The following is a 15,778-nucleotide window of genomic DNA, read 5'->3' on the forward strand; positions in this document are numbered from 1 at the left end:
CCCGGAGTGAGCCCTGAATTATGGCGGCCTCTGCGCTGACGCCGCATGGAACTGCCTTTCCAGAAGAGGGGCGATGCGGTTATTTTGTGGAAAAGAAGAAGCGGTTCTGCAGGATGGTGGTGGCAGCCGGCAAAAGGTTCTGTGGTGAACACGCTGGAGCCTCGGAGGTCTGGTATCGCCTTACCCTCTCGAGGGTCGGAAATAAGTTTCCTGGTCCGGCACCTCCCCTCTGACAGATTTCTGCTTCAGTCCCCTGGATTTTGCAGCTTTTCCTGTGATAAACGCAGTACTGGCCTCCCTAGGGAGAGATGATGAGCCGTAGTGAAGTGCAGTGTTTTCTTTTATTTAAGTAAAGCGCCAGCAGTGACCCGTTTATCTTGATACCAACTCGTGGTAATGTTAGATTTTAGTTTTACTGCAGACTACCGCTTCTTGCGCTCGGCTCACTCTCCGCCTTCCTGATGGGAAATGGTGGTTTAGAAAGAAGAGTGATCAAAGAAAGAATCCAAGGTTTCACTAATTGTGTTTTCATTGTTTCGTGAACGATAATCACGTCTTGTGAATGCGGTTGAGAGAAACTTCTAAAAATTTTTTATTTAGACGTACAATCATTTGAAAGCTACTAGTAACTGCTTTGCTGAAAAGGGAAAGGAAAGATTTAAAAAACACGTAAGAATGAATTCTTTTAAAATTGAGAACAGAAAGTGTACAGTTTTGCTCGATTGTGCATATGATTGTAATATTTTTATGTATGTGTATTTCTTTAGGGTACATATGACAAGATCAGCATAATGCTTACAGAAAAAGAGCACGTTTCATAGGTTTTAGGAAGATTAAACCATAGAGAAAAGCATTTGATTTCGTGCCTTCTGAATATCTAGTATTATTTACATTATTTTTGTTTGTTAGATGGTTTATCCTCCTAGGCAATATCCAGTACAGATACCACCGTAGAACCCTTTCATCTGCTACTGATCCCTCATAGCTATGGCTCTAATTCATATTTTGATTTAACTGATACTTGCCTGGAATGAAGTGTACTGAAACAAGCTTATTCTTCTTTTGACCTGTGACCTACAGGAACTCTTTGAAGTACACTTTCTGTTGTATTTTGAGAGGACCAGCAAACATCCCCTGACTGAAAAATGAATTTTATGATTGCAGGAGGATTTTGTTCTCCCTGTTATAAGACCTGGTATTTCACCTTAACCAGACGTCCAGAAGATGACAGCAGATGGAAACAGTAGTAGAGTATGACTAGATCCTTACAGGGTAATCCATATTCCTGGAGAGGAATGACATCATGTTATTAATCTCTTGAAAAAAGACTGACAAGCACCAAGTGAAAACACTTTTAATGACTATGGTTTGGTTTTCAATTTGGGGTATCCTGGGCTTGCCTGGAGGCTGAGACAGTAAAGAGTTTGCTTGCAGTGCAGGAGACCCAGGTTCAGTCCATGGGTTGGAAAGTTCCCCTGGAGAAAGGCATGGCCACCCACTCCAGTATTCTTGCCTGAAAAATTCCATGGACAAAGGAACTTGGTGGGTTACACAGCCCATGAGGTTGCAACAAGTGGGACACACTGAACAACTAACACATTCACTGAATCTTTAATTTTTGTTATGATTGAGTATATTGTTTCCATCTCTTTTTTCTTAAGTGTCATATATGGCTGAGACAACTTGTACTTATTTTTACCCAGTGTTTCTAATATGCTGGTGATTTAGCCTCCCCAGACAATGTTTGAAGACATTTTCGTTGTCACAGCTGAAGACTGTTTCTTGCATCTAGTGGTTAGAGGCTAGAGATGCTGCTAAACATCCTACAGTGGGCAGGACAGCCCCCACAAAAAAGAATTATCCAGCCCCAAATATCAGTAGTGCCAAGGTTGAGAAGCCTTGTTTCTAACAAATAACAGATTCTAAAAGTACTTTCTTCCCCTACTTATCATTAGACTTTCGGAAGTTAACTTAGAGTCTTCTCCTTCATGGAGTTTAGACTTTAAAACCAGCAAATAGGGAAGAATATGTGCTATATCTTCAAAAGATACTGAAAAGTCTCTTAACTTGTTCATGAAATTCAGTGAACATAGTTTTGTGGATACACTGGGAGGCAGAACAGAACTGAAATAAACTGAAAAAGTTGTTAATACTAGTAATGAACATAGTGTTTACTGTATGAACAGCACTGTGCTAACATTTCTTTTGAAACCTATTAGCTCAATTTTTACAACCCTTGAGAGGTAAGATAACTTATTCTTATCTTTCAGATGAGGCAGTAAGACTTCAGATCATAGAGTTAGAAACTGATAGAAAAATTAGGAATCTAAGCATCTGATTGACCTTTGGTTTTAACTGTTATACTATACAGACTTGCCGACACTATTAATTCCTTTATTTTTTCTGAGTACTTGTAGTTAAATCAATGTAACTTAGAAACGAATGGGATGTTATTATTCTGTACCAAAAGCTGCAAAGCCAGTAGAGTATGATCACATACCAAGTGGTTAAAAGACCATATAGATGTCCCCAACTGACTGTGGTTCAACTTATGATTCTTTGGCTTTATGATACTGCAAAAGCAGTGGGCATTCAGTAGAGAGCATACTTTGAATTTTGAATTTTTCGTCTTTTCTGGGGCTAGTGAGAAGCAGTACTGGGCAGTGTCAGGGAGTCAGGGCTTCAAGTCAGTCACGCTATCACAAGGGTTAACCACTAATACGCTAACTGTCATTCTTTACCCACACAACCATCTGTTTTTCACTTTCAGTACAGTAGTCAATAAAATACATAGATATTCAACACTTTATTATGAAATAGGCTTTTAGATGATTTTGCCCAACTGTAGACTTTTGTTTAGTTCCTGACCCAGGGACCGAACCCTGAGATAGACTAGGTTATGCTATAATGCTCAGTAGGTTAGGTGTATTAAATGCATTTTTGACTGAGAATATATCAACCTATGATGGGTTTATCAGGATGTAATTCCATCATAAGTTGAGGAAGATCTGTCTTTTGTTGTGTCTGAGATACACTTTTCCCCCACACACATTTTAGCATCTCTAAAATCAGAATATTTCTTAATTTTAATGATATGTCATAATTTAAACCAGCAGCATTTTTTTCCTTAGTATCCCTAGAATAATAGTGTGTATCTAGTCAGTTCTGTCATAGATTCAAAATTACATATGTAGGCTTTCTCTGTAACCTGTTTCAAGCTATAGATCAATGTTATGCAAAGCAGTATTTGCTCATATATCCCTAAACCAGCTACACAAAAGGTTTGTTTTTTAATTGAAGTATAGATGATGTGAAAGTAAAAGTTTAGTCGCTCAGTCATGTCTGACTCTTTGCAACCCTATGGACTGTAGCCTACCAGGATCCTCCATCCATGGGATTTTCCAGGCAAGAGTACTGGAGTGGGTTGCCATTTCCTTCTCCAGAGGAACTTCCCGACACAGGGATTGAACCCAGGTGTCCCACATTGTAGGCAGACGCTTTACCATCTGAGCCCCCAGGGTACAGATGTACAATACAGTGATTCACAATTTTAAAGGTTATACTCCATTTACAGTGGCTATAAAATATTGGCTATATTCCATGTGTCGTACAGTATATCTTTGTACTTTATTTTATACATAATAGTTTGTACCTCTTAATCCTCAGCCCCTATAATGCTCCTCTCCCCTTTCCTCTCTTCACTGGTAACCACTAGTTTCTTCTGTATATTTGTGAGTCTGTTGCTTTTTTTTCTTATTTTCGCTGGGATTATTGTTTTTTTAGAGTCCACAAATAAGTGATATCATACAGTATTTGTCTTTCCCTGTCTGACGTATTTCTCTGACCATATCCTCCCAGTCTATCCAATTTGTTGAAAATGGCAGAATTCCAGTCTTTTTAAAGGCTGAATAGTATTCCATAGGGGTGTGTGTTTGTGTGTGTGTGTGTACCACATCATCTTAATCCATTCATCTCTTGATGAATATTTACGTTGCTTCTATATCTTGGCAATTATAAATAATGCTGCTATGAACATTGGGGTTCAGTTCAGTTCAGTCGCTCGGTCGTGTCCGACTCTTTGCGACCCCGTGAATCACAGCACGCCAGGCCTCCCTGTCCATCACCAACTCCCGGAGTTCACTCAAACTCACACATACCTTTTTGAATTAGTGTTTTTATGAATATGTACCCAGAAGTGGAATTGCTGGGTCATACAGTAGTTGTATTTTTCATTTTTTGAGAACCCTCCTTACTGTTTTCCACAGTGACTGTACCAATTTACATTCCTACCAACAGTGAATGACGATTTCCTTTTTTCCACATGACTGTCAGTATTTGTTATTTATGTTCTTTTTAATGATAGCCATTCTGACAGGTATGAGGTGATGTCTCATTATACTAGAGATTTGTGTTTTAAACTCGATCTGATTTTAAGAGTGTTTTGTTAATGTGCATTTAAGGTCTCCTTAATCTTGTTTTGGGATAGCATAAGCTTATGATTATACTGAAGTTGTATCTAGTATTTGTAAGCAATAAACTTGATATATTGTTAGAATAAATATGTTCTTTTTTGGTTCTTGTTTTTAGGAAGAAAATGCTCGGAAAAGAATTCTGTGTCCTTTAGATCCAAAACAGTAAGTATGGGTTGGAGAAGGGTTTTTCTGTGCTAGAAACAGTGATTATCACAGTCTTACTTTAAATAACTTTCTTTTTAAATTTAGCACGGTATATGAAGATCAACTAGCAAAGCATTTGAAAAAGTGTAACTCAAGAGAGAAGCCGAAACCTGTAAGTGTTTGGTCAGTAAAATCGAATGGTAAAATAGGTGCTATGTAATATTTATATATACTTAGTAGATTACAAATATGAGCTTTTAAACAAAGCTTTTGCTTCAGGAGACTGAAATATGGTAAATACACCTGAGTGTATATAGGGCATTAGACTGTGAATCCACTAAGACTCCTAATTCAGGTAACAGATGTTTTTGCAACAAAAATAGTATTCAGAGAGTAATTCCACAGTTTATCTATTCAGAAATACTTAGTGCCAATGCTGGTGGTAAAGAAACCACCTGCCAGTGCAGGAGACATAAGAGACACAGGGTCATTCCTTGGGTAAGGAAGATACCCTGGAAGAGGGCGTGGCAGCCCACTCCAGCATTCTTGCCTGGAGAATCCCATGGACAGAGGAGCCTGGTGGCCCCAGTCCATAGGGTGAAAAAGAGTCAGACACAACTGAAGCAACTTAGCACATTAGCATGCAAGTTTATTTCAATAAAATATGATCCCAGTCTTCAGTGAACTTTTAAGTTCAATGGAAGAAGTAAGTGTACATGTGATAAAAGCACATACTTGCATTAAAATTAAATCTAAGGGCTCAAGAAAGACTTTCCAGAGAGAGTAACACTTGAACTAAGTCCTTTTATAAAATATATAATTCTTTTGTTTTTTGGCTATGCTGGGTCTTCGTTGCTGTGTGGGGTTTTTTCTAATTGTGGAGAGCAGAGTCTACTCTCCAGTTGCAGTATGCCGACTTCTCTTGTTGCAGAGCACAGGCTTTAGGGTGCGCAGGCTTCAGTAGTTGTGGCACATAGGCTCAGTAGTTGCTGCTCCCAGGCCCTGGAACACAGGTCCAATAGTTATGGCACATAACTGCGCCTGGATAATAAACTTCCTGGATCAGGGATCAAGTCTGTCTCCTGCATTGGCAGACAGATTCTCAACCACTGGACTACCAGGGAAGTCCCAGAACCACTGTCACTTTGACAACAAATTATCCCCATACATTTCCAAATGCCTCCTGTTTGAGAACCAGCAGTCCAGATGGCATAAGTTTAAAAAGAAAAAAATTTTACATTAAGATGTGTAATAGAAAAGTGATGACTAACCTAGTTAGCCTCTTAGTAAAAAAAAAATGTTGCTTTTACTTTTAAGTATGCATGGAGATTACCTGGCTTCACTGGTGGCTCAGACAGGTTCTTTAGAGCCTGCCTGCAATGCAGGAGTGTTAGTGTGAGTCACTCAGTAGTGTCTGACTCTTTGCAACCCCATGGACTACATGTAGCCATCAGACTCCTCTGTCCATGGAATTCTCCAGCAAGCATACTTGGGTGGGTTGCCATTTCCTTCTCCAAGGGATCTTCCCAACCCAGGGATTGAACCTGGGTCTCCTGCATTACAGGCAGATCCTTTATCATCTGAGCCACAAAGGAACCCAGGTTCAGTCCCTGGTTTGGGAAGATCACCTAGAGAAGGGAATGGCTACCCACTCCAGCATTCTGTCCTGGAGAATTCCATGGAAAGAGCCTGGTGGGCTACATTCCATGGGTTTGCAAAGAGTTGGACACACCTGAGCAACTAACATTTTCACTTTTCATAGGCGTGGAGGTTCTCTTCCTTACCTAATTGCTGCTGCTGCTGCTGCTAAGTCGCTTCAGTCGTGTCCAACTCTGTGTGACCCCATAGACGGAAGCCCACCAGGCTCCCCCGTCCCTGGGATTCTCCAGGCAAGAACACTGGAGTGGGTTGCCATTTCCTTTTCCAATGTGTGAAAGTGAAAAGTGAAAGTGAAATCGCTCAGTCGTGTCCAACCCTTAGCGACCCCACTGGACCGCAGCCTACCAGGCTCCTCCATCCATGGGATTTTCTAGGCAAGAGTACTGGAGTGGCTTGCCATTGCCTTCTCCGTACCTAATTGTTAGGCTTTAGTTAAAGCAAGCAGGTTGAATATGTGCTCTGGGAACAGTTTGAGAGAAAAAGTGAATTTATTAAAACTGGAATACCCCTGTGAATTTCCTGGTGATCCAGTGACTGGGACTCCATGATTTCACTCATGAAGAACCAGGTTCAGTCCCTAGTTGGGTAACTAGATCCCACAGGCTGAGTGGCACTGGGCCAAAAAAAAAAGGAATACCCATGCACAGATTTCATTGCATGCTAGGGACACAGTGAAAAGGAAAGGGAGAAAAGCAGTGGGGTGACGAGATGGAGAAAAGAAATGCAGAACGGTTTTTGTCTAGTACACTATGTATAACATGAAACCCAGGTTTTGCTTTATTAATAGTTGTAGCTATTAATAATTTTCTGTTATAGTTTTGTCAGTTATCCAACAAAAATTCTAATACCCACTTTCTAACCTGTTGCACTTAATCACTAGTTTCTATTATTACCCATATAAGTAAAAGTAGCAACCCACAATCCACACATTACATTACTGTGCATAATGTCTCAGGAGTTGTTTTCACTTTCAAAAGAGAATTTGTAAAAAATTACACTATTGAAATTTGAAATTACAAATTTCATTCATTTATATCTACATGGTCTAATATGTAGCCACTAGCCATGTGTAACTATTTAAATTTGAGTTAATTAAAATTAAGCAAAATGAAAGTCCAGTTACTCAGTCACACCAGCCATATTTCAAGGCTGTAGCTGCCATGTTGATTAGGGCAGATATAGAACATTTTCATTGTTGAACATGTTGAACTAGATCCTTAGAGTCTTTCTGTCTCTGAAAATGGACTAGAAATATCTCACTATGTTAATTTACACAACATAGTATCACAGGACATTTCTGTGTTCTGTTTTAAGTAGTATTTTAAAATAGAAGAAATCAGACCTAAACCATTGTAATATTTTTTCGTATCTGTTTGTGGTCATGCTACCTATCTGATAAACAGTCATTTGTAGTTGGGCTTTTGTTTTTGCTTTAACAGTAGCAAAAGTAACATCTTCAATCTATGCTAGAGATAGGTAAAAATATTAATAGAAATTACTAATGAATTTCTTTAGAAGATAAATGTTTGTTCAGATAGCCACCTCACTAGAATGTAAGATCCAGGAACACAGAAGTTTTTGTCTGTTCTGTTTACTCTGGTGAATCCTCAGCAACTAAAGCAAGTTAAGGACCGGACTAGTCACTCAGTAATTATTTACGAATAATTTTTTTATGAATAAATGATTGGAAGAAAGAGAAGGTGGCAGGTGCAGAGTATTAGAAAGGATGAATCAGTTTTTCACCTTAATTTTTGTGAACTCTTTACATTAATAACTTTTGTTACCATTTTGTTTTTGTTAAGGACTTCTTTATTCAAGATATTAATGCAGGTTTAAAAGATGAAACCGAGATACTGGATCAGTTAGTAAGTACTTGACTTTTTAATTTTATGAGGTGTTCATGAGCATCTCCACACTGTAAATAAAGCTTTCAGTTCTTGTTCCAATTTTTGAAATAAATTAACTATTTTGACATAGAATGCATTTTCTTATAGAATCAATGTTATCAGTTCCCAGACCAGCTCATGTCCCATTTTTGTATATAGGTTCCAATTTCGTCTCTCTCTGAAGAGCAGCTGGAAAACTTAATTAAGAAATTGAGAAAAGCAAGTGAAGGTAAGTCTGCCTAAATTTGCAAGTTAAATTTTATTAGAATAATGAGGTGGTATATGAGTTGAACTTCCCTGGTGGCTCAGACGGTCAAGAGTCTGCCTGCAATGCAGGAGACCCAGGTTCAATCCCTGGGTTGGGAAGATCCCCTGGAAAAGGGAAATTCCTCTGTGGTTTAATATTACTACCATTGCTTAGAACCCTACAGTTTCACACTTGGTTGTTTAGGCTTGTGTGCTTTTATTTGGCACAGGTTTGAACTGCACACTTAAAGATCAAATTATGTCCCATCCAGCATTGCATGATGCCCTTAATGACCCTAAAAATGGTGATTCTGCAGCCAAACATCTGAAACAGCAGGTATGTTTAAGCCATAGTAACTCTACTAAAAATGACCTTTTTGTTCATTTGTCAGAAGCTAACATTCTATTTTTTCTAAATATAGTGTTAATGAAATTTTGTTTAGATTATCTTTCATGGTACAGAATCTCCATTTCAAACAATGTCCAGACATATATAGAAAGTCCTTGGCATGGATAGGGTTCTGAGTACTGCATGTCAAGGATTTAAAAGCAGGAGAAAAACTTTAAAGCCAAACAAAAATTACCATTGTGAACATGGTACCCTATACAGAAATTATCTTGCTGCTTTTCCATTTGAGCCAAATGTTTTTGCTCTAGTTTATAAAATAATCTCGTGAAGTTTGCAGGCTTCTATTTTAGGTAACATTGAAAATTTAAAGTTACTTGGTCCAAGAAGATGCTTTGTTGAATTTGGAGCAGGAAAGGGAAAATTATCTCATTGGGTTGATATTGCCTTAAAAGATGCTGAAAAAGTTCACTTCATCCTAGTAGAAAAGGTGACCACAAGATTCAAGGTAAGTGAAACCATTGTGGTATATTTGTAGCCAGATTTTGTTTGCACTTAAAAAAAAAAAAAGCCTCTAAAAGAAAATGAGTTTTTTGTGTTTATTTGATTGTATTTTTTTTATTCTAATTATATTGGTGACTTAAAGGTAAGTTTTTTAATCTAAATTTTGATAGTTCATTGATCTGAGTTCTTAAAATAATAACAAAGACAAGAAAATATGTGGAAAGAGCCAAGCTCAAGCTAGGAGTTAAAAGTCTTGAGTCCTTTCTTACCTCTGAAACTTACTGTTTGTTCAGTAAACATTTATTGAGCATACCACCAGAACCATGACAGATATTTAGTAGATAAAGTAAAATAAGACATGAGTCCCTGTGTTCTATTACTTATGTTTAGAATGAAAGTGAAAGTCGCTCAGTCGTGTCCGACTCTTTGCAAACCCATGGACTATACAGTCCATGGAATTCTCCAGGTCAGAATACTGGAGTAAGAAGCCTTTCCCTTCTCCAGGGGATCTTCCAAACCCAGGAATCAAACCCAGGTCTCCTGCATTGCAGGCAGATTCTTTACCAGCTGAGCCACAAGGGAAACCCACTTATATTTAGAAAGAAGAAACAAGTAGATAAATGATTATTTTTTTTAAAGTGTTAAAATATGGGGAAAAAAAAAAAAGATGCTACACAGAATACAGTGTGGGTTCAAAGGAGGGAGTGACAAGTTTTACTGCGGGGAAGGGATGATAAATGGCTACATAGAAAAAGTGATGTTTGAGGTGTGTCTTGAAAAGTGAGTATTTGCTAGATACAGGGTTTGAGAAGCATTCTAGGAAGCAAGAACAATGTAACCAAATGCCTGAAAGGACAAGGGAACACAGAAACATTTCTGTGTGATGGAAGTACATGGTGTGAAGTAGAGTTCAACAGTGAGATGGGAGAGGTGGGAGAGACTCTGGAAGGGGTCATATTTTATGCTATGGAAGGAGTTTGACTTTATCCTGTTACATGCTGGGGATACAGTGGAAACAAGGTTTAATTGTTGTCTTCAAGAAGCTTACATCTCATGGGACAGTTTTATAAGTATATTGGTTTAGTACGCTAAGTGATAAGTACCAAATGATGTAAGAGTTCTACCAGAAGACAAAACACCAGCCTCAGGTTTCCTGAGGAGAAGGAAGCAGCAAAGAAGAGATTTAAGGAGAATATAAGGATTGGTGAAGTAAATAAAGTTTTAAAAGTTCATCCTAGCAGTACTGTTAAAGCTGTATCAGAAGAGTACGAAACTTGAACTAGGGAGATTAATAATAAGATACTATCCTATGATGAGAAATAAGCTAAGAAATGGGCCAGAGCTAAGAGTGTTGGAGGGAGACAGAGAGGAGGGAAAGAGTATGAGAAATGTAACGATAATGGGAGCCATGAGACTTTATTAAGTGAGAGGGAAGAGTTAATTCTGGTGACCTTTTGTGCCTTGAATGACTAAGTGGTGTTCTTCCCTCAGACAGGGAATGTGGCAGGATGAAGGGGAAGAATAGTTCAGAGGGAGAAATAACGAGTTCAGTTTTGGATGAGTTTGCTGTTGATAGAACTCTCTGTTTGACAGTTGGATTTGTGTGTGCTCATCAGAATGGTCTGAGCCACAATGTAGATTTATCAATCATAGGTATATGGATATAAATGAGAATGGTTGTGATCTTTCAGGGAGGGTAAGAAGAGAAGCAAGCCACAAATAGTGTTTTAGGGCCTGATAAAGGAACTGGCAAATAATCTTAGGTAAGTCAGTTAACATCTATGAACATTAATGCCTTCATCAGTGAATTGGGGATTTTTAGAATTAAAGGAAATAATGTGTACATTATAATTTATAAAATGTTCAAGGCTTATAAAAATGTGAGGGTTTCACTGGTAGCTCAGCTGGTAAAGAATTCACCTGCAATGCAGGAGACCCCGGTTCAATTCCTGGGTTGGGAAGATACGCTGGAGAAGGGATAGCATACCCACTCCAGTATTCTTGGGCTTCCCTGGTGGCTCTGTAGGTAAAGAAACCACCTGCAACGCAGGAGACCTGGGTTTGATCCCTGGGTTGGGAAGATCCCTTGGAGAAGGGAAGGGCTACCTACTACAATATTCTGGCCTGGAGAATCCCATGGACTTGCTATTTTCTGTCACAGAATATCAATTAACAATTCTACTTTTTACATACTAAAAAATAAAATGGAAAATTATTAGCTCTGACTTTTGAAAACAAATAGAAATCTTCTTATTTTCATAAAGCTTTTTTTCCCTTACATGAAACCCATTGTTATAATAATGTTCTATTTGTACAGGTAGATGGCAAACACAGAAAGAAAAATTCAGTGTTTGAAAGACTTCAAATTGATATTCAGCATTTGTGTTTGAGTAAGTTGCATAACTTTCAGTTGCTCTTCCATAAATCATAGAACTTTCAAACTCTTGAGGGTTGCTTAGAAATCCAATCAGGCAGAGCAGTGCTTCAGGAAAAACAAAGATTAATCCATTTTTAATATAGAATTTTATATCTAACATTTAGATAAATATAAATGGGATGAGGGTTGACACTCTAAGAAATTGTTTTTCAGTATCAGCTAGACATAAAATGTCATACTAGAGAACAGTTTAAAATTTTTGATAATATACCCTTATCTTGCTTATTTGTGCTATTTAATTACTGAGTTTGTTCATGCCATACACTAGCCTTCTGCCAGTTGTTAACATGACTTTACCAGAATTGTTAAGGAAATGAGCTAGTTCTCTGCCTAACTAATTTGTGAAAGATACTCCCACAATTTTAAATTGTACCAAAAAAAATAACCCATCTCTATGGAACTTATTTCATACACACACACATACCCATGAATCATACTTTTTAATGCCCTTTTTGTACCTTTTTTAGTTTTTCATATTATTTAAAATGAAAATAATACAAACATATGCCAGCAACCTCTTCTGCTAATTTTAATTCAGCCCTGTAATGCAACCCACCGTTGGCCCATATAGTAAATAAAATTTATTCATTAAGTTAGTAGATAATTTATAATTTTTTTTACTTGGTCTTTTAAAAATGTATTTAAGGTCCTATGTATAGCACAGGGAACTATATTCAATGTCCCCTGACAAACCATATTGGAAAAGAATATGAAGAAGAATATATATATATATGTTTATATAACTGATCACTTTGCTGTACAGTAGAAATTAACACATTGTAAATCAGCTATTGGAGAAGGAAATGGCAACCCACTCCAGTGTTCTTGCCTGGAGAATCCCAGGGACGGGGGAGTCTGGTGGGCTGCCATCTATGGGGTCGCACAGAGTCGGACACGACTGAAGCGACTTAGCAGTAGCAGCAGCAAATCGGCTATACTTCAATTTTTTAAAAGAGGTATAACTTGAAAAATTGCACTTTAATTGTCTTAAATTGTTCTAATACATTTATCAAGTATTCTGTTAGTTGCCATCTTCCTGAAAAATTCTCTCCTGGATCCTTCAGACCTGTTCCAGTCTAGACTGGGCGTGTTCTCTTCTGTTCCTGGGGCACAATTGTCAACCTTAAAACTCTTTATTCTCATCCTCGGGATTCCCTTCACTCTTGAAGGTTGAAATTTATTTTTCCACATTTTTTTTTTCTCTTTTGGCCATCCTGGGTGACTTTAGGGATCTTAGTTCCCCAACCAGGGGTCGAACCCTCAGCAGTGAAAGTGTGGAGTCCTAACCACTGGACCTCCAGGGAATTCCCTATTTATCTACATCCTATCCCACATCTTCCTCTGTTGATTTACTCTTCTTGGGCAAAGACCTCTGTAGCTTCCTGAGAAACAAACACTTGCATTAGAGAAATTTGATGCCTTGCACTGTCTGAAAATATCTTTAACTTTACCCTTACACTCGATTTGGCTGCGTCTTTTCTGTTTCTGGGGCTTCCCATGTGGCTCAGCTGGTAAAGAATCTGCCTGCAATGCAGGAAACCTGGGTTTGATCCCTGGGTTGGAAACAAACATCCCCTGGAGAAGGGAAAGGTTACCTACTCCAGTATTCTGGCCTGGAGAATTCCATGGACTGTATAGTCCATGCGTTCACAAAGAGTTGGACACGACTGAGTAAGTTTCACTTTCACTTTCTATTTCTAAGAATTTTGAAACTATTACTCCATTAGTATTGATGTTCAAAAGTTCAGTGTTGTTCTGAGTCCTGATCCCTTGTATATCATCTCCTTTTTTCTTTCTAGAAATTTATGGGCTCTTTTCTTTGTCCTGAGAGTTTTGAATTGTCACAGTGATGTGTCTTGTTGTAGTCATATTTTTATCTATTGTGTTGGGCACTTGGTGTGCTCTTCTGTTTATAGCAGTCGTTCTCAACTAAAGACAGTTTTGGCCTTCAGGGAGAATTGACAATGTCTGAGATATTTTTTGTTGTCAAAAGAGTAGACATCTTGCTGGCTAGATGGATACAGACCCTGCTAAATATCCTATAAGGTACAGTACAGTTCTCCACAACAATGCATTATTGGATCCAAAAGTTAATAATGCCAAGGGTGAGAAATCCTGATTTAGAGATTCCAGTATTCTCAGCTTTCTGGGAAATTTCCACGCATTCTGGGTAATTTCTTTGCGTTCTTTCTTTCTTAATGTTGTCTGCTTCATTTTTTCTTTTTTCCCTTAATAGCAGAACTTTTATGATTTAGTTATTAGACCTCCTGGAATAGTTCTCTACTTTTCTTGACTTTACTTCTCTTTTCTGTATCTTTTATCTTTTTTTTTTTATGCTTTCTCAAATTTCTTCCACTTAATTTCTTCTATCATAGTTTTAATTTCTAAGATCTTTTTCTCTGAATTTATCTTTGTTATTTTAATTGTTCTTGTTTTCATAATTGCAATATATTTGTGAGGATATTAAAAATACGTTTTATAAGAAGCATTCTCCATTATATTATTTTCACTCAGTTGCTCTTTTCCATTTGTTTTGGTCTGTCTTTTTCAACTTATAGGCTGTGCTCAAACATCTGTGCTTTTTGATGGTATGTTCATAGTGAGGATCGAGGGACTATGAACTCTTGAGTCTTCAAGTGGAATTGTTGACTTCAAGCTCCAGTTTGAAGTAACTTGTCTAAAACAAATCTTTCCTCTTGGGCTGGAAAATAACACTTTTTGATCACCTGCCTAGAGGGTATGTGTCTAGTTACTAATGTGGGATCCAGTGAGGAGTAAGAGCTTCATCCATATGCATACTTACTTAATCCTGCTATTCTACCACACATCAACTTTCCACTTCTTCGGGCTTCCCTCATGGCTCAGACAGTATAGAATCTGCCTGCAATGCAGGAGGCCCAGGTTCGATCCCTGGGTTGGGAAGATCCCCCGGAGAAGGGAATGGCAGCTCACTCCATTATTCTTGCCTGGAAAATTCCATGGGCAGATGAGCTTGTCAGGCTACAATTCACGGGGTCACAGAGTCAGACATAACTGAGCGACTAACACACACATACACACAACTTCCCACTTCTTACCATCCTTCAGTCCAGTGACCTCCTGTCTTAATTGCTTCAGAGAATTATCTAGTTTTCCACCAGTTGGTAAAGAGGTAATCATCAAGTGGCTATGAAATGTGGATCTGACTACTTCTTAAATAGACTTTCTGCCAGTGCACTGTTACTCATAACATAAATGTCTCAGCCCTTCTTCCAAAACTCCTGATGCCCCGAGTTCCATAAGGGCTTGCTTAGACAACCTTTCTCTTCACTCTGATAGATAAGTTTCTTGAATCACTTGACATGGGCAAACTGTTCCACATGTTACCAATTTCTTCTAGCACGTGATACCATCTGAAAGCAAGCATCAGAAAATTTGAAATATTTAGCAAGGACCGCCATTGGACAAATAACTGTGCTGGGTGCTATAGTTGAATTTGTAGGGGGAAACATACTTTTCATTTCAGAAACTTAGAAAAAGGAAAATGAATTGGTGATGTTGGGAACGGAAGCCATAACTGTGACGCTCTGCATTTTGCTGCATTACCTTGTAGATGTCTATTTTTTTTTTAAACTTTTATACTACTGTCATGACTATTTTATTCAGAACAGTGTGAAAAGCTAAAATAATGTCTTATTCTTATAAAAGATTATATCTTATTCAAGATACAATAAAAGCTATATTTTTAGTTTGATGATAATATTGAGTATGTAATATTGTGTAATGTAAAATGGTTACATTAAATTGGTTGTATTATTCATGTGTATTTGTCGTATATATTAGTTATGAAAAATAAACCTCGTAGGGAAATTTTTGAGTCCTTTTATCAATGGGTAATAATGTTTAGCTAAATAAGGCTTCAACAGGGTAAAGTCCTGAGTCAGTATGGAATTGCACTGGCCTAAAAAATGAAGAAACTTTAAATTAGGAGTAAAGGACCTGCTGGGGATGAGGTGGGAAGAAAAGAAAAACAAAAAACTTTCTAACTAATTCTCTCCGCATCAGTAGTCATCTGTGTTACTTATCAAGTCACTACATCTTTGAG

The 15,778-nt window shown here is 37.9% G+C and overlaps 1 protein-coding gene across 5 annotated transcripts in view; it reads left to right on the forward strand.

Moving 5' to 3' along the window:
• The window catches only part of TRMT13 (tRNA methyltransferase 13), a 19,857-nt gene continuing 4,079 nt past the window's right edge, over window positions 1-15,778 (forward strand). The window contains exons 1-9 of one of the 5 annotated variants that reach the window (XM_055401878.2): window positions 41-167; window positions 1,165-1,251; window positions 4,588-4,634; window positions 4,722-4,788; window positions 8,078-8,140; window positions 8,321-8,390; window positions 8,638-8,744; window positions 9,094-9,261; window positions 11,575-11,647. In XM_055401878.2, coding sequence (XP_055257853.2) covers window positions 1,225-1,251; window positions 4,588-4,634; window positions 4,722-4,788; window positions 8,078-8,140; window positions 8,321-8,390; window positions 8,638-8,744; window positions 9,094-9,261; window positions 11,575-11,647 — 622 coding nt within the window. In that variant the 5' untranslated portion in view covers window positions 41-167; window positions 1,165-1,224. Of the gene's footprint in view, window positions 195-1,164; window positions 1,252-4,587; window positions 4,635-4,721; window positions 4,789-8,077; window positions 8,141-8,320; window positions 8,391-8,637; window positions 8,745-9,093; window positions 9,262-11,574; window positions 11,648-15,778 lie in introns of all 5 variants that reach the window. The other 4 variants (XM_088835512.1, XM_055401876.2, XM_055401877.2 and 1 more) reach the window with 4 other exon arrangements.

This window comes from Moschus berezovskii, chromosome 4 (genome assembly GCF_049115385.1).
Source record: "Moschus berezovskii isolate FMDL1 chromosome 4, NW_MosBer_1.0, whole genome shotgun sequence".
NCBI lineage: Eukaryota > Metazoa > Chordata > Mammalia > Artiodactyla > Moschidae > Moschus > Moschus berezovskii.